Source organism: Oncorhynchus mykiss, chromosome 1 (genome assembly GCF_057628025.1).
Source record: "Oncorhynchus mykiss isolate SJ-2025 chromosome 1, ASM5762802v1, whole genome shotgun sequence".
NCBI classification, from domain to species: Eukaryota; Metazoa; Chordata; class Actinopteri; order Salmoniformes; family Salmonidae; genus Oncorhynchus; species Oncorhynchus mykiss.
The window spans coordinates 52424244-52443869 of NC_143022.1; the positions used below are offsets into that span (position 1 = coordinate 52424244).

The window sequence follows — 19626 nt, forward strand, 5'->3', positions numbered from 1 at the left end:
AGAATCTGTGGAAAGAACTGAAAACTGCTGTTCACAAATGCTCTCCATCCAACCTCACTGAGCTCGAGCTGTTTTGCAAGTAGGAATGGGAAAAAATTTCAGTCTCTCGATGTGCAAAACTGATAGAGACATACCCCAAGCGACTTACAGCTGTAATCGCAGCAAAAGGTGGCGCTACAAAGTATTAACTTAAGGGGGCTGAATAATTTTGCACGCCCAATTTTTCAGTTTTTGATTTGTTAAAAAAGTTTGAACTATCCAATAAATGTCGTTCCACTTCATGATTGTGTCCAACTTGTTGTTGATTCTTCACAAAAAAATACAGTTTTATATCATCATGTTTGAAGCCTGAAATGTGGCAAAAGGTCGCAAAGTTCAAGGGGGCCGAATACTTTCGCAAGGCACTGTACATAGGGCAAAGCGGTCTCTAAGGTGCAAGGTATAGTACCGGGTGGTAGTCGGCTAGTAACAGTGGCTAAGGTTCAAGGAAGAGTACTGTGCGGAGGCCGGTTAGTGGTGAGTATTTAACTCTGATGGCCTGGAGATAAAAATCTGTTTATCAGTCTCTCGTCCCAACTTTGATGCACCTGTACTGTCTCCTAAGATGGTAGCGGGGTGAACAGGCTGTGGCTCCGGTGGCAGAGGTCTTTGATGATCTTCTTGGCCTTCCTGTGGACACCGGGTACTGTAGATGTCCTGGAAGGCAAGCAGTGTGCCACTGATGTGTTGGGCTGACCGCACAATCCCGGTTGCAGACGCTGCAATTGCCGTACCAGGCGGTGATACAGCCCGACAGGGTGCTCTCAATGATGCACCTGTAGAATTTTGTGAGGGTCTTAGGGGCCAAGACAAAATTCTTTAGCCTCCTGAGATTGAAGAGGTGCTGTTGAGCCTTCTTCACCACACCGTCTGTGTGAAGGGACCATTTCAGGTCGTCAGTAATGTACTTGAAGGTTTTGACTCTCCACTGCGGCCCCTGTCTCCTGTAAGTCCACGATCAGCTCCTTTGTTTTGTTTGAGGGAGAGGTTATTTTCCTGGCACCACTCCGCCAGGGCCCTCACCTCCTCCTTGTAGGCTGTCTCATCATTGTTGGTAATCAGGCCTACCACTGTTGTGTCGTCAACAAACTGGATGATTGAGTTGGAGACGTGTGTGGCCACAAAAGGTTAAAAAAAAGGTGAAAATGATCAGTGGGGTTGGAAACATGTTGAGCCAGTATGAGAGGAGATACAGTAGGTTTCGTGTAATAGATACATTTCCAACGTGCTTTGGTTTCTGGTTGACGAGTAGGCCTATCTGCCGTTCCGGGCCAGCTAATCTTGTTTTCGGGAGGCTGAAACCAGTGGCCAAATTTTCCTCAACCAGTGACTTTTTTGTTTTCCAGACAAAAAAACAACAACTTTGTTTTGAAACTATAGCTTATTGTCAGATGTGATATCCTTATTTCTGATTCACAATGAGTGACTTTGCAGTTAAATGAGATAGAAGCAAAACAGTTAAAGGGTTGGAGGTTTGTTTTTATTCAAGTGATCTACTGACTATACATTGTATTAATCTCTTCCAGTTAGTTGTGGCAATATGGCTCCTGCTGTAAAAACATTGAAAGATTATAGGACATGCTTAATGCCAACCACCATTTCCTTTGATCACAGGTTTTTATGTGATCTCTATCTACCATGTGTCTTCCAGTTGCAGTCTCGTGTCTTCTGAGTATGTTCTGATGCCCTGAGAGTATCTTCCTGAGAGACAGACAGACCCTGTGTTTTACGGAGCTCTGCTATTACGGGCTGTGTCTTAGTAATTCTCCCTATTAAGGAAATAAGGAATGTTATCTCTCTGATGTGGACTCAAGTAACCACAGCTCAATTTGGGTAAATTTGAGACCTGAGTAAATTCCAGCTTGATATACTATTTGGTGGCACCACACACCATGATGAGGGAAAATTACTTGAGTCGTGCGAGGACACAACGAGGCAGAAACTAGGACACAACGAGGCAGAAACTCACTACATGGTGTGTGTGTGTGTGTGTGTGTGTGTGTGTGTGTGTGTGTGTGTGTGTGTGTGTGTGTGTGTGTGTGTGTGTGTGTGTGTGTGTGTGTGTGTGTGTGTGTGTGTGTGCGCGATAGATACGGTTTCTGACCCTGGTGTGTTTCTTCTTCTCCACAGGGGCCTACCTGGTGCCCTACCTGATCCTTCTGATTGTGATTGGCATCCCCCTGTTCTTCCTGGAGCTGTCAGTGGGGCAGCGGATCCGCAGGGGCAGCATCGGGGTGTGGAACTACATCAGCCCTCGTCTGGGGGGCATCGGGTTTGCCAGCTGTGTGGTGAGTCAGCGGCACTGCCACTACGGGCACCACACCTTAGAAAAAGGGGAAAGCACACACACACGAGAAGGATTTTTTGCATGCACACACACACACACACACACAGAGACAGACAAAGGACAATAATTGAGAAAGGACAAGACAAGCTGCTTTAAAGAGTAACAGGTTTAGAGCAGAGAATTTTGGGTATTGAATAGGGCACGACACCTTTCTGCGAACTAACTGGCAGTGCATGTCCACCATGACAACACGTGTTGGTTGAGCATGGTTTAATGTAGATCAGCATTCTGTATTCAGGATCCGTGTTGTTTAACTAGTGTGTTGCCTTGGCCTTGCTCCTCTGGGTTTTAGGTTTGGGTTTAGGTTTGGGTTGCTGTCACATTGTTTTTTTATTGATAAAAGCATTATAACGATAACTTTAGATGGATTGATTGTGTTCAGGTAGTAATGATTTGGATTGTGCACAGCAAATGTGTGGTTAAAATCTCTGTGTTCAGAATTCCCTGATCGGTGATGTGGAGGTGGGGAGAGGGCATTCGTGGCAGGTGTGCCCCCTACCCAACTCTATGGTCACGTGAGGATGGAGGGCACTCGTTGAAGGTGTACCCGCTATATAACGCTATGGCCAGGTATTTAAACGGGCAGGTTTGAGGGCGCCTCTTTTCAATCCGGGGTGCTTCACCCAGACAAAGTTGAGCAATTGGGCACGTCATACAACTCTCACACCAAGAAACAGTATGCGTCATTGAAATAGAAGCCATACAAACATACTCTACGGACCACAGGAGCTTGGTGGCACCCTAATTGGGGAGGACGGGCTCGTGGTAATTGCTGGAGCGGAATAGGTGGAATAGTGTCAAATACATCGCACATGGTTTCCTTGTGTTTGATGCCATTCCACTGGCTCCCTTCCAACCATTATTATGAGCTGTCCTCCCCTCAGCAGCCTTCACTGCTACAGACCCACCGGCTAGTCCATCCAATTCAAGACAAAGTCTCATGTCAGCAACTGTCAATCATTCCATGCCATCATTCCATGCCACCTGAATATATAAATACTCTTAAACCAAATTGCATCTTTGGCTCTGCCTGCTCTCTAACCATAGTCCGACAGTAGATGGGTATCACCATTACCTAGTTGTAAACCTCAATCAGTTAAACTCGGTGTGTTGTGAGCATTATATCTGAGTGATGATTCTCGTGGGGTTAACACCAGTTGGATTGAAATTGACGCCACCTGCAGTGAATAAATGAAGTGTTGATTGAATTACAGATGAGGCAACAGTTCGTGGTGTGGTTGTTACTCAACTATGTTGAGTTCATTTCCGTTAACTCCCTCAGAGTGAAAAAATACTTGGGAGGGGTCTCAGGGTAGCCTAGTGGTTAGAGCGTTGGACTAACAAGGTTGCAAGTTCAAATCCCTGAGCTGACAAGGTACAAATCTGTCCTTCTACCCCTGAACAGTGTTCCTAGGCTGTCATTGAAAATAAGAATTTGTTCTTAACTGACTTGCCTAGTTAAATAACGGTAAAATATTTAAAAAATATCCTATTTCCCAGCATGCTTTGCAGGCATATTTTATAATAGTTTTTTATTTTTAAATGTCTTTCTGCACGCACATTGATTGATTATTTGATCTAAGATAAATAACTGACATTTTTCTAATCCAATCTGTAAGTGGTTGGCCCTATTGCCCCCATTACTGAGACTGTTCTTACAGTTTAGATGATTTAGGTAATCTTGTTCGACAAATTCCTCATGCAGATTATGGGTGATGAGAAGTTTCAATATCCTCCCTATGTCTGGATTCCAATAGGAATTACAACATCCATGTCTCTGTCACAAGGCATTTGCCACACCCACAGTGTTAGGGATCCAACCCTCTGGGGGTGTTAGTTTAATACTGTTTTGGTGGGTCAAATATAATTCCTAAGAAAGTGTTCAATTTAACATTGTGGGTGTTAAAATTCTGATCTCAAATGTGATATGTGTGTATTCAACACTAACTTTTTGTTCTGCAGGTGTGCTTCTTTGTGGCCCTCTACTACAATGTGATCATTGGGTGGAGTCTCTTCTACTTCTCCCAGTCCTTCCAGCAGCCTCTGCCATGGCACGAGTGTCCCCTGGTCAAGAACAAAACCACAATGTGTAAGACACACACACTCACCTTCATCCAGCACACACTCACATCTTCATTACACAAGAACTATACAGGTGGCTCTTCATAACTAGCATACAAGTAAACTAGCATACAAACTAGCAAACAAAATAAAACAGGTAATAAAGTCACAGTGCTTAGATACTTCCCAGTGAAAGCGATACAGTAAGCCATTAGCCATACTGTAGACACACAATCCATTATAAAGCGTGCTCTGGTCTAATCCGTAACAACCACCATTTTGTCTGTCCCCTCCTCCCTCCAGTTGTGGTGCCTGAGTGTGAAAAGAGTTCGGCCACCACCTACTACTGGTACCGTGAGGCTTTGAACATCTCTGACTCCATCTCTGAGAGCGGAGGCCTTAACTGGAGGATGACCATCTGTCTGCTGGCCGCCTGGTCCATGGTCTGCCTTGCCATGATCAAGGGCATCCAGTCCTCCGGGAAGGTGAGAGAGAGAGTAAATGGGAGTGGGGAGCTTGGTGAGAAAGAGAGCTTGGTGTAAGGGAGCAAGTTTGAGAGAGAGAGCTAGATAGTTACGGTATTCCTGGTTTAGTCAGTTAGCCGTTCAAATGTGAGTTGTGAGGGAAAGCTTGTTAGTTACTGTATACCTGAAAGACCTTGACAGGTCTTCCTAATGGTAACTGACTGGAAATGATCTGGAGCTCATGTGATCCGGGTTTGGATGTTACTGTAGCCAAGTTGAGAGTAGCGTGACTAGCATCCGGATGGATTAGCCGAACTGGCTAACAGTCGACATTGCTCTGCATCCGTTGCCATCTTCTTTAGCAGGTCATCTTGATCCTTTATCCATGTTCTCTCTTGTCATATGACTGCTATTAGCTGGCCAGTTACAAGGTCAGAGTCAAGGTCCTTGGTTAAATAGCTAACACTTTTTTTTTCTTTCTAAGGCTTTAATCCCTATCGGAAAATTCTGTGATGATAACGTCGCTGTTGTTTTTAGCGTTAAGCCTTCATTCCGTGTCAGGCTGGAGCCAAGGCAGGAGAAAGTGTGTCAGGTCTTTCTTAATCTACCCAAGGTGTGAAACATGTAAAGGTACTTGCATAACCATGGTTCTCTGATAATATGAGTGAGATGTATCACATGTAGGGGTTCGCTGGGACTGCCTACTCTCTCAGAAGTACCGGTCAAAAGCATCTGTTGGAGACCGACAATTAAAGTGGCGAAGGATTGGAGACCCTCACTTCCATAAAGGAGCCAGTCTCCTACCCTCTGGATATTTTCAAGCATGCTTCTCTTCCTGACGCTCTGAATGCGGCGCTACATCTCACTCATGTTACCAGATAACCCGGGGTTACGCAAGGAACCTTAAGTTCTCTTTCAAATACTCATTTCGATGTATCATGTGGGGATATGGCCAACTCCCGTTTTGCAAAACAGGCTCTCCGAAGCCAGGGAAGTCCCAACATCTTGAGAAGGTGCAGAGAGCACCCATTGGGAGAAACCTCATAACAAAGCGAGGGGAAGCACAAAATATCAGTATAATAAGACGTCCCAAAAACAGTGTCCAAGAGGTAAACCCCCCTGTAGGAAAGGGCCCTTCCTGGCCCCACCAAAGGCTATCACCCTTGCACTATTATAAATATATATTATGGTCCCATGATCCAGCAGGATATTGTCAAAAAGAAACGGGCCAACCCTCTAAGGGTGGTTGCCCAATGAGCGAAGAGCATGACACCCTTGCCCGACCTCACCTACAATCCAAGTAAATGTGAACCGTACAAACTGGACAACAGGGACGCCCTTCTAGGTAAGGCAACAGGTGAAAAGCCATAGGCTCCAAGGTGCGACAATGGGGAAAAAGTTGACCGGCTCAAAGATTGGTTAAGTACATTAACCTGAAAAATCCCTGGGTATACTGTGGGCTCGAACATTTGCTGGTTGAGCACAGTCCACCCATACACTTAGGGACGCCAAGGGCAGTAGTAAAGCAAAATGAGCAATATGCAGTCTCCACGCTTTTCAGTGGCTAATAGCCACTGTGAAAGGATTTAAGCACACGTCCCACAAGCTAAAAGCTTAAGCGATGTGCCCCCCTTAGACTACACTACAGTTATGGATAAACTATCACTGTCGGGTACTTGGCAGGCAGAGAAAGCGGCAAAATGAACTTAAGATGAACCTTAACTCAGTCCAAAAGATACTGCAAGGAGCATAGGACCATGGAAAACAGAGTGTAGGATAGAACAATCTGTATAGTCACAGCTTTTCCACGAGAAAAACACACCAACTGAGTGTGTATTAGGGTCTGGCTGTCTTTAAGACTTACAGGCCTGTCTTTCCATTAAAAAAAAATGATATACTGGCTATGTCCCGAATGCTAAATCATCTGTGTGAGGATGGAGAATTGTTTCATCGCTAGGGCATGTTCTCAATATTTTTGGTGCTGGGAAACCATTTAACTTTTTATGGGAACGTTCATTTTTTGGTTGCAGGGAGGTTCCCTCAGTTTCTGGGAGGTTTTATTAATGTTCTGAGAACAGATATTATAGGTTATTTGAAGGTAATTATATAATTTTTTGTAATTATGTTTCAATAAGACTCTTAGTTCAACTGTTATGAACTCCAAGCACAGATAGGACACATCGTCATTAATTTGCTTAGGCATTAATCATGCAAACACTTATTTTTTATTGTGGCATGGCAGTGAGGTTTAAATCTATGATTTTTTGCTCTCTATCCATGGAATTAGTCCACTAAGCCCACCAGGATGGAGCTAGCAAGCTGTGTTTTTTTTTAAAGACTGTTAATTTTAGTCTATGCAAACAGGCCACATTTCAAAGGAAACAAGCTCTTGTAACAGTATAACTTCAGACCGTCCCCTCGCCCATACCCGGGCGCGAACCAGGGGCCCTCTCATTAACCAGGGGCACTCTCAACCAGGGGCACTCTCATTAAGATCAGGTGTAGACAATTAGTCGGCGTGGCCAACACATGAGCACACTTAACAAGATAGAGGATAGAGAGAGTTTTGTTGACACTGAGAATGTAATGTACAGTGCCTTGCGAAAGTATTCGGCCCCCTTGAACTTTGCGACCTTTTGCCACATTTCAGGCTTCAAACATAAAGATATAAAACTGTATTTTTTTGTGAAGAATCAACAACAAGTGGGACACAATCATGAAGTGGAACGACATTTATTGGATATTTCAAACTTTAAAAAAAAAATCAAAAACGGAAAAATTGGGCGTGCAAAATTATTCAGCCCCCTTAAGTTAATACTTTGTAGCGCCACCTTTTGCTGCGATTACAGCTGTAAGTCGCTTGGGGTATGTCTCTATCAGTTTTGCACATCGAGAGACTGAAATCTTTTCCCATTCCTCCTTGCAAAACAGCTCGAGCTCAGTGAGGTTGGATGGAGAGCATTTGTGAACAGCAGTTTTCAGTTCTTTCCACAGATTCTCGCTTGGATTCAGGTCTGGACTTTGACTTGGCCATTCTAACACCTGGATATGTTTATTTTTGAACCATTCCATTGTAGATTTTGCTTTATGTTTTGGATCATTGTCTTGTTGGAAGACAAATCTCCGTCCCAGTCTCAGGTCTTTTGCAGACTCCATCAGGTTTTCTTCCAGAATGGTCCTGTATTTGGCTCCATCCATCTTCCCACCAATTTTAACCATATTCCCTGTCCCTGCTGAAGAAAAGCAGGCCCAAACCATGATGCTGCCTCCACCATGTTTGACAGTGGGGATGGTGTGTTCAGCTGTGTTGCTTTTACGCCAAACATAACGTTTTGCATTGTTGCCAAAAAGTTCAATTTTGGTTTCATCTGACCAGAGCACTTTCTTCCACATGTTTGGTGTGTCTCCCAGGTGGCTTGTGGCAAACTTTAAACAACACTTTTTATGGATATCTTTAAGAAATGGCTTTCTTCTTGCCACTCTTCCATAAAGGCCAGATTTGTGCAATATACGACTGATTGTTGTCCTATGGACAGAGTCTCCCACCTCAGCTGTAGATCTCTGCAGTTCATCCGGAGTGATCATGGGCCTCTTGGCTGCATCTCTGATCAGTCTTCTCCTTGTATGAGCTGAAAGTTTAGAGGGACGGCCAGGTATTGGTAGATTTGGAGTGGTCTGATACTCCTTCCATTTCAATATTATCGCTTGCACAGTGCTCCTTGGGATGTTTAAAGCTTGGGAAATCTTTTTGTATCCAAATCCGGCTTTAAACTTCTTCACAACAGTATCTCGGACCTGCCTGGTGTGTTCCTTGTTCTTCATGATGCTCTCTGCGCTTTTGACGGACCTCTGAGACTATCACAGTGCAGGTGCATTTATACGGAGACTTGATTACACACAGGTGGATTGTATTTATCATCATTAGTCATTTAGGTCAACATTGGATCATTCAGAGATCCTCACTGAACTTCTGGAGAGAGTTTGCTGCACTGGAAGTAAAGGGGCTGAATAATTTGCACGCCCAATTTTTCAGTTTTTGATTTGTTAAAAAAGTTTGAAATATCCAATAAATGTCGTTCCACTTCATGATTGTGTCCCACTTGTTGTTGATTCTTCACAAAAAAATACAGTTTTATATCTTTATGTTTGAAGCCTGAAATGTGGCAAAAGGTCGCAAAGTTCAAGGGGGCCGAATACTTTCGCAAGGCACTGTATGCCCAGCAAACGTTCAACGTTGCGCACACGTCGTTTTTTGGTATTGGTTGTAAGCTTTCTCAGCTTTTTACTATTATAATTACTATTATTTTTGATTGTCTTACTACGATTTCCTTACTTCAAATTAGATTTTTGGCTGAGAGCCTTTATACATTTTGGGAATACAATTATATACATCTACAAGTGGTGCTTTTGTCATTCCGTTTGCACAAGGGATTCGCCTTTTATATTTTTTTGAAAAAATACGTACAAATCTTTCTTTTTGCTGCTGGATCCACTAACAAAACGCGACTTTAAAGAGCGGGACTGTGGGTTTAGGCTTAAGACCGCACTCTCACAGACATACTGTGCGAAGAGAACATGTTCTATTTAGGCTTGTACCTCGTTTGGGAGGTATTGTCTGGGATGGGGGGAGGGGGTGGGGGGGCAGGTTGAATTGTTCAGTTCTAATGTTGTCATTCTGTCTTTTTAGTTTTTTTTCTGTTTTTTTTCTGTATTTTTTCCAAACATTTACCACCGTACATTATTACTCTGAGACAAGTTATTCTGAGGGTTTTGGGCGCTCATTGCTTTTCCATTCTATGCTCTAATGACAGGGTTGAATAACGGGAATGCCCAGAGGGGCCGAAATAATACGATCAAGTACATTTCTTGGAATACCAAAGGGGTTAACAACCCGGTGAAGCGTAAGAGGGTGTTGACACACTTAAAGGGTTTGAATGCAAATATTGCATTTCTACAAGAGACTCACTTGAGGACTGGTGAGCATTTTAGGATGCGTAAGGACTGGGTTGGTCAAGTGTTCCACTCAAACTTTCATAGTAAATCAAGAGGTGCTGCTATTCTGGTGATAAATCTTTGTAGCTTCTGAGGTTATTGCTGATCCTAAGGGACGATACGTCATAGTAACCGGTGAACTGTTTTCTACCCCTCTTGTTTTGGCTAGTGTTTATGCTCCCAATTGGGATGACACAAGTTTCATTTCTTCCTTTCTGTCTGCTATTCCCAATTTAGATTCTCATTTGTTGATTTTAGGGGGGGATTTCAACTGTAAAATGTCCCCAGTTCTTGACAAGTCCCCACAAACAAATACAGGCCCATCTAAATGTGCCCTACTTATTCAACCCTTTCTTCAGAAATATGCTATGTTTGAGGCCTGGCGTTTCCTACATCCTACAGATAGACAGTATTCCTTTTATTCTCATGTTCATCAAACATACTCCCGGATTGATTACTTCTTTTTGGACAAAAAACTTCTGCCTAACCTTCGGCAGTGTACTTACGAGAGTATTGTTATCTCTGACCATTCACCATTAGTGCTTGAACTAGAGTTTCCCCAGCGACCTCCTATGTGTTATCAATGGCGTCTCAACCCCATTTTACTCTTAGATAAGGAGTTTGTCAATTTCAATTCTTCTGAAATCACCTTATTCCTAGAAACTAATTCAACACCAGGTATGTCCTGCTCTACCATATGGTAGTCTCTCAAAGCATACCTACGTGGCCAAATTATTTCTTATACAGCCAACCAAAACAGAGTTCGCTCCCAGCGACTTCGGGACCTGAGCGAGTCCATAGCCACATTGGATGAGAAGTATGCTACGGATCCTTCCTCTGATCTGCATAAAGAGCGCCAACTACTCCAATCTGAATTTGATGAGCTTTCTACCAGGCAAGCTGAACAGTTACTCTTGCGAGCTCGATACAAAGTCTATGAACAAGGCGACAAGGCCAGTAAACTCATTGCGCATCAGATCCGTAAATCTGAGGCCTCACGTTTAATCCCACAAATAAGGACCCCGTCTGGTGCCACCACAGTTATACATAAAGAGATCAATGATCAATTTAAAAAAAATTACTCGGCGCTATACACCTCTGAATCCCCTCAAGACCCCTTCCTGATTGACTCCTTCTTTAATGGCTTGAATATGCCTTCAATTGATACAGACTCCCATGACTGTCTAGAAGAAGAATTTACGCTTGAGGAGATTGCAACAGCAGTGTCCGCAATGAAAAGTGGTAAATCACCGGGTCCGGACGGTTTTCCAAGCAAATTTTACAGGACGTTTTCTGGTCTGCTTTGCCCATTCTTGTCTCGACTATTTGCAGAGTGCCTCAATACTTCAAAGCTACCGCCTAGTCTTTATCAGGCTTCAATTTCATTACTACTAAAGAAAAACAAAGACCCCCTGGAATGTGGATCTTATCGCCCAATCTCGCTTTTAAACTGTGATTACAAAATCCTAGCTAAACTTTTAGCCATCCGTATGGAAGGCTTGCTGCACCAAGTAATACACTCTGACCAGACTGGCTTTGTGAGAAATAGGCATTTATTTTTCAATATTAGGCGCCTTATGAATATACTGTACTCCCCAGCGTCGGAGGACCCGGAGGTGGTGGTCTCACTTGATGCCGAAAAAGCGTTTGACCGCATTGAGTGGGATTACCTAACAGCTGCCCTTTATAGATTTGGCTTTGGCCCCAAATTCATTGCGTGGATAAAGATTATGTATTTTTCCCCCATGGCTTCGGTACGGACTAATAACTTGTCCTCTGACTATTTTCCCTTGCACCGCGGATCCAGACAGGGTTGCCCACTCTCCCCCTTGTTGTTTGCTTTGGCAATCGAGCCTCTCGCCATTGCACTACGCTCTAATGATGCCATTCAAGGCATAATCAGGGCGGGCTGGGAGCAGAAAGTCTCGCTATATGCTGACGACCTCCTTTTGTTTATCTCCAACCCCGATACCTCATTGCCACGTGCCCTATCTGTTCTTAAAAAGTTTGGATCAATCTCAGGGTACAAGCTGAATCTAGGCAAGAGTGAGCTTTTTCCGGTAAACAAGGCTGCTTTAAAGTGCTCTTTTACAAGTTTAGGATTGTCCGGGATCAATTCACTTACTTGGGAGTAAAAGTGACAAGGAAATATTCAAATTTGTTTCAGGAAAACTTTGTTGCTCTAGCAGACAGATTGAAACAATCTTTTACTTTTTGGAATTCGCTACCCCTTTCTCTTATCAGAAGGATTAATGTCATTACAATGAATGTGTTGCCCAAATTTTTATATTTATTTCAATGTTTACCCATTTTTATTCCAAAATCTTTTTTTATTTCACTGGATCAAACATTCATGCATTTTATTTGGGATGGCAAGGTACCACGGATTGGTAGAAAACATTTGCAGAAGCCTAGGTCATTGGGGGCTTTAGCTCTACCAAATTTTCAGACATACTACTGGGCTGCAAATTTCAGAGCCGTTCTGTACTGGCTGCAGACTGATCCTACTGGCACTAGACCACTCTGGGTCCAGATGGAGTCTGAATCGTGTAAACCTGCAGCACTTTCCTCTGTGCTGTGCTCGTCTCTCCCAGTGTCCCTAGGCAAAAGGTGTGCCAACCCAATTGTAAAGCAGTTTCTTAAAATGTGGAATCAGTTCCGTTTAGCCTTTAGCCTCCGAGGCTTTTCTCTATCAGGCCCAATCAATCAGAACATTTTATTTCCTCCATCTTTGAATGATGGGGCTTTTGGCATTTGGCACTCACTAGGCCTTTCCTCGCTAGCCCAATTATTCTTTGATGATACATTTGCCTCTTTTTCTCAGCTGCAGGAAAAGTTCAATCTCCCCCAATCCCACTTTTTCCGCTATCTCCAGACTAGAAACTTTGTCAGGGCTAACACACCTGGATTTCCCAATAGGCCTGCGAATACAGCTAGAGAGAGCATCTTGGAGCTGAACAAGCTTCCTAGGGGCGCAATTTCAGATGTGTATGCAATCATTCATGACTTACAGAACCCTTCTTTGGTGCCTTTAAAGACTCGATGGGAAAAGGATTTGGGGGAGGAACTTGGGGAAGACGCCTGGGAATCTGTGCTGCACAGGGTGCACTCGTCCTCTTTTAGCACTAGACACAGCCTCATTCAATTCAAGGTGGTTCATCGTATCCACTGGTCGGGGGCCAAACTTGGAAGAATATTCTCTGATTTTGATCCTACCTGTGTCAGATGTAAAAAGTGGAACCAGCCGCACTGTTGCATATGTTTTGGGGCTGTCATAAACTGTCAGGTTTCTGGGAATTAATATTTAAATGTTTCTCTGATATATATGACACTGTTATAGATCCGTCTCCCCTTACAGCCCTTTTTGGAGTACTGCCCATGGGTACCCCCCTATCAAGAATCCAGTCGGACACTGTTGCTTATACAACTCTTTTAGCTAGACGGCTAATACTACAGAACTGGAAGATGGCAGCTCCCCCATCTTATAAATATTGGGTGAGGGATGTGTTGTGCTCTCTGAAACTAGAAAAAATTCAATTCAATTCACGTGGGAACCCCAAACTGTTTGATGAGGCTTGGGCTCCATTCCGGTCTTACTTTAAACAGTCCATCCTCTGATGGCATTCCAATTAATACTAAAATAAGTCTGTGACTTAAGGGTTGGAGGAGCTTCTCTCTGTGTTTTTGCTGGGGGGGGGGGGGGGGGGGGCATTAAGGTCCATGTGCTTATTGATTGTGATCTGCAGATGCCTTGTTCATCTTGCCCAGGCAGAGACTGAAGTGTGAGCTTGTTTTTTCCCAGTTATTTTTACATTTTGTTCACGCCTACATGAATAATCATTCAATTTTTTATTTATTTTTTATTTTAAAACATTGTAAACTTTTTTTTTGGTCCAGTTGCATTTCTCCACCTTTATCCCTTGACTGTTTACAGGAACAATGGTGAGGTGTTTGCTCTGTCCCTGTACTATAGATTGCCCTTTAACCTCTGTAGCCTTCTGCCTGGTGTGTTTAACTTGTCTAAAGTATGGTATCTTTAAAGCTATTTTATTTTTTATTTTTTCTAGTTGAGTATATTATTTATATTGCTTTGTCTTGTCTGTGTGTACACAATACTATCTTGTCTCATTGCTAACACTCCCGTACGGAGACGAAGGCTGAATGTCATGCGTCCTCCGATACACAACCCAACCAGCCGTACTGCTTCTTAACACAGCGCGCCCGGAAGCCAGCCGCACCAATGTGTCGGAGTACCGTGCACCTGGCAACCTTGGCTAGCGCGCACTGCGCCCGGCCCGCCACAGGAGTCGCTGGTGAGATCCCTACCGACCAATCCCTCCCTAACCCGGACGACGCTAGGCCAATTGTGCGTCACCCCACGGACCTCCTGGTCGCGGCCGGTTACGACAGAGCCTGGGCGCGAACCCAGGGACTCTGATGGCACAGCTGGCGCTGCAGTACAGCGCCCTTAACCACTGCGCCACCCGGGAGGCCCACTCTCAAATTCATGGATGCAATCACTGACCATCCATGGTATCAAAATGATAAATATATACAGTGTTTGTACATAAAACAAGCTTATATTTTGAGTTCTGATGGGGTATGACAGTTGAACTAAGCTCATGAGGCATTTGCAAGTTATATTCTTCAAGAATCAATAGGTATATCATGGTATTCCATACCAAAAACGGATGTAGCAACTAAGGATTGTAGCTTTAAATGACAGTGCATTTATGTACATTTTGTTTTACATAATATTAAGTTGAATAAATGGTGGAGCACTGGATACCAATATCCCTCTGAGCCAGGCCCATGTTGTTAAGAACATCAATTGTAGATTAATAGTATGACATTGTGTTGTATTGCAATGTATTTTATAACACCCTTTGCCAAAATGTGTTTCATCTGTTGTTGCTATAAATATTCATTAAAAAAAAAATGTAATGGTTTGTTTTTACAAAATATATTTTGAGATCTGCCTGCGGACCCCCTGCTGTACATCCGCGGACCCCACTTTGAGAACCTCTAGCTCTAGAGTGTAAACCTTGCATGACGATAGCTGCCAGGACTGGTCGTAAGCAGGGTTGTAAACTGCCAACCGGGGGAAAAAAAAAAATCACTGGTCATCAAAGATTAGGAGGGAAAGCATACGGCATCATCCATCTCTTGGTTTTGTCAGCTCTTCCGCCCCAAACGGCATGGTCACCATGTTATGGGATGGGGACTCCCCTGGCCCTATAGGATTGTTGCTTCGACAGGCTAGATTGATACAGAAAGCAAGCTCTTAGGACAGAGTATCCAGCGTCTTGACATAAGACCTCAGGAAAAAGGAAGAAGGAAACACCTGCAGCGCAGTATTCCTAATCCTGGGCAGTAGGATAGCTACATAACTGTTGTCTTGACCTTGCTCCATGGAGAAGGGTTGTCAAGAGCAAAGAGTTCCTCAGCCTCTCGCTCCCATCAGATCGGTCGGCATAGCAGGCAGCGGCCTGATTGGGTGAACCAATCACAGTTAAAACGTGACGAGGAAAAGCCAAAGCTTTGTTGACTCAGGAGTACCAGATAAACACCCCCCCCCCCCTTTTCCCTGAGATCCAGAAAGTAAATTAAGGAATAACTATACAGACTGATCTCTAGTTCAATGGGGAGTGTTTTCCATAACAGAGCCAAGTTGTCTTTGCCAGGTAGAATAACAAAACGCCCCTCAGAATAGTAAAACGGGCTGAGAGGGTTTCCCAATGAACCCTGGAAACCTGTCCTCCCGTAGAATGGGGAGCAGAGTGGTTAGGGTTTCCCTGCCTTGTACAGAGTAGTACAGCCCTGTAGTGGGAAAACCAGAGTGGCGCATACCCCGAATGGCTTGACTGGGATTGCTCGCGCCATAGCAGTTAGAGGCAAAAGGCCATAGGCATGGGGTCAACAGGGCCACAGTTCGTCATCCTGCGCCGCGTGTGTCAGTGAGACCGGAGGAAAGGCTGACATGCTGACTGCTGCCCTTGGCTGAAAACCAAAGAAGGCTCCTGGGGTGTGGATATGCTCAGCCAAAGTGCCCTTTCTTCCTCCACCTCTAGGTTCATGGTATGACCACAGCCTTGGATGGCACTATGGGGGGCAAGGAGGCTCACTTCTGTAATCATACAGATCTCCTCCCAAACATCTGGGTCTAGGGTCTGAGTCCAGTTGCTTCCCCACCTCCTCCAAGTAGCCTGATATGCCAACAATAAAGAGGTCACATTGAGAGCTCTAAATTGCTTGGGCTGATGCCTTGTACATTTTTCTGAGAAACAGAGGCAGTTAAGCACTCTACCTTCCCAGGGAGTGAGTCATTAATAACAACATGGCGTGAGGGGCTGAGGTGGTGAGTCAGTGATGGCTACACCATGGGAGGGTTGCCAAACCCAGATTCCTCCATGATGTGTATGTGCAGACTCAGGGTACTTTTAGCAAGAATCCTGCTAGTGAGGGTTTTTTTTCCCCACACGCTCTTAGCTTCCCTGAGGCAAGCTGGTACTGCAGGGTGTAGTTCCTTTATCGGGGCTGTATGGGGACTGGAGTCTCTTCCCATTGTATATGTTCCTTGCCAGCCCTGAGCCCCTACAGAAGACTTGATGTCGAGTCTGGCCGTGGCCCACTTGCAGACATGAAGGAGGCCAAACTCCACTGAAGGAGGGGCAGCTCCACTGCACTCAGGTCTGCATGCGTGAGTGGGCGGGAGACGTCAGTCCCCAATTCCTGCGCAATCTCTTTTATCTTTGTGAGATTAATCCCATAGTCATCCTTGTCATCCCCTAACTCGCCTTCCCGTGACACTACATCGTCAGATAGTGAGGGGAGGGAGTCAAGGCTATCAATAACTCACCCCAACATTGCTCCGTTGCGGAGAGCTGAGCCTCAGCTATCGGCTCTGAGTCAAGAAGGGCTAGCGAGATAGAAGCACGTTTCAGCCTCTTCTTCAGACCTGCTCTCGTAAGCTGTCTGCAGTGCTCACTGGTCCTCAAGTGCCTCCTGGACATGTTCCCTATGTATAGAGGATGGGAATCTTTCCCCGCTATCATGGAGCCGCAAGCCCAAGAACATGCTGCTGATTGTGGTGCTGATCCAGTTTCTGCGGTTCTGCCTGCGGCTATGGACCCCTGACCTGTTCAGACGTGCCACTTTGTTGTGCTGCTGATCCAGTTTCTGCTGTCCTGCCTGCGGCTATGGAATCCTAACCTGTTCACTGGTCGTGCTACCTTGTCCCACACCTGCTGTCTCAACCTCTGAATGCTCGGCTATGAAAAGCCAATTGACATTTACTGCTGAGATGCTGACCTGTTGCACCCTCTATAATTACTGTGATTATTATTTGACCCTGCTGTTCATCTATGAACGTTTGAAAATCTTGGAGAACGATCTAGCCTTAATGGCCTTGTACTCCGCTCTAGGTTTCTTCCTAGGCTCCAGCCTTTCTAGGGAGTTTTTCCTAGCCACCATGCTTCTACATCTGCATTCTTGCTCTCTGCGTTTTTTGGCTCAGTTTCTGTATAAGCACTTTGTGACAACTGCCTATGTAAGAAGGGCTTTATAAAAGGGTGATTGGTTGATAGGGATCGTCCTTGGACAGGATAACAGTGGTCATTGTGAGGGACAAGGCTTGCTAGGGGGACCGAGCAACTCATGTTGTAAGAATAGCATAGTTAGACGGCATAGTTATAATCCCTGGTCCTGGTGGCTAGCAAATAGTAGCTTGTGTAAACGGTGTACCAAGATATATACAGTTCATTCTGAAAGTATTTAGACCCCTTGACTTTTTCCATAATTTATTTCTCCCCTCAATCTACACACAATACCCCATGATGATGAAGCAAAAACAGCTTTTTAGAAATGTTTGCTAATTTAATAAGTACATATTTTTTAAATATCACATTTATGTAATTATTCAGAACCTTTACTCAGTACTTTGTTTAATCACCTTTGGCAGCAGTTACAGCCTCGATTCGCCTTGGGTATGACACTACAAGCTTGGCACACCAGTATTTGGGGAGTTTCTCCCATTCTTCTCTGCAGATCCTCTCAAGCTCTGTCAGGTTGGATGGGGAGCGTCGCTGCACAGCTATTTTCAGGTCTCTCCACAAATGTTCGATCGGGTTCAAGTTTGGGCTCTGGCTGGGCCACTCAAGGACTCTTGCGTTGTCTTGGCTGTTTGCTTAGGGTTGTTGTCATGTTGGAAGATTAACTTTTGCCCCAGTCTGAGGTGCTGAGGTCTCTGTACTTTGCTCCGTTCATCCTTTCCTCGATCCTGACTAGTCTCCCAGTCCCTGCAGCTGAAAATCACACCCATAGCATGATGCTGCCATCACCATGCTTCACCCTAGGGATGGTTACAGATTTCCTCCATACGTGACGCTTAGCATTCAGGCCAATGAGTTCAATCTTGGTTTCATCAGACCAGAGGATCTTGTTTCTCATGATCTGAGAGTCCATTGGGTGCCTTTTGGCCTGATTGGTGAAGTGCTGCAGAGATGGTTGTCCTTCTGGAAGGTTCTCCCATCTCCACAGAATAACTCTGGAGCTTTGTCAGAGTGACCATCGGGTTCTTTGTCAGCTCCCTGACCAAGGCCATTCTCCTCCGATTGCTGAGTTTGGCCAGGGAGCCAGCTTTAGGACGTGTCTTGGTGGTTCCAAACCTCTTCCATTTAAGAAGGATGGTGGCCACTGTGTTCTTGGGGACCTTCAATGCTGCATAAATGTCGTCTTACCCTTCCCCAGATCTGTGCCTCAACACAATCCTGTCTCAGAGCTCTACAGACAATTCCTTTGACCTCGTGGCTTGGTTTTTGCTCTGACATGCACTGTCAACTGTGGGACCTTATTATAGACAGATGTGTGCATTTCCAAATCATGTCCAATCAATTGAATTTATCACAGATGGACTCCTATCAAGTTGTTGAAACATTTCAAGGGTGAACAATGGAAACAGGGTGCACCTTAGCTCAATTTCGATTGTCATAGGAAAGGGTCTGAATACCTATGTAAATAAATTAAATAAATACTTTAATACATTTTCAAAAATGTCTAAAACCTGTTTTCACTTTGTCGTTATATGGTATTGTGTTGATAATGAAACATTTGTATTTAATCAATTTTAGAATAAGGCTGTAATGTAACAAAATGTGGAAAATGGGAAGGGGTCTTGTAATTAGGAGCCTTGTGGCTAACTGCTAGCAATATTGATCACCGTATAACGCTATAGCCATGAGGCTAGTGGGCCGTTAGTTAGCTAGCAGCTACCTTGTGGTGAAGGTGTGCCGTGGCTAGCTCAGTGCTGGCTGAAGGAAACCGACTGACTGAGAAGTAGAAATGTAATTTCTACTCGTAAACATAAACCTTACGGTTACTACTCAACCTCTCGACAGGGTCTGAAGACCTACACTCATCAGCAATATCCTTCACGTTTTGATGGTGAGCAGATTAAGCAGGCAAACAGCTATACAGTCGATATGAGGAGAGCTAGAGTAGTGACACTCTTCATGAGGAAAGGAAGCGAGAACAACCGGAGGCCTGGAGAGTGGCTTCTTTTTTGGAAGTGAGGGTCTCACCTGTCTGTCTCTGTAACGTTCGTTGTTGGAAGGATTGGACCAAGGTGCAGCATGGCGTTCATAATTTTTATTAATGTGAACCAGCAACAAAACAAATAACGAGTAACAAAACGAACGTGCAGCTTTGTAGGGCAAAAGGCTACAA

General features: G+C 44.5%; 1 protein-coding gene across 1 annotated transcript in view; it reads left to right on the top strand.

Moving 5' to 3' along the window:
- LOC110524453 (sodium-dependent neutral amino acid transporter B(0)AT2) overlaps positions 1–19626 on the top strand; it is a 56116-nt gene that overhangs the window by 12468 nt on the left and 24022 nt on the right. The window contains exons 3-5 of the mRNA XM_021604100.3: positions 2170–2327; positions 4349–4475; positions 4751–4932. Coding sequence (XP_021459775.3) covers positions 2170–2327; positions 4349–4475; positions 4751–4932 — 467 coding nt within the window. The remainder of the gene's footprint in view (positions 1–2169; positions 2328–4348; positions 4476–4750; positions 4933–19626) is intronic.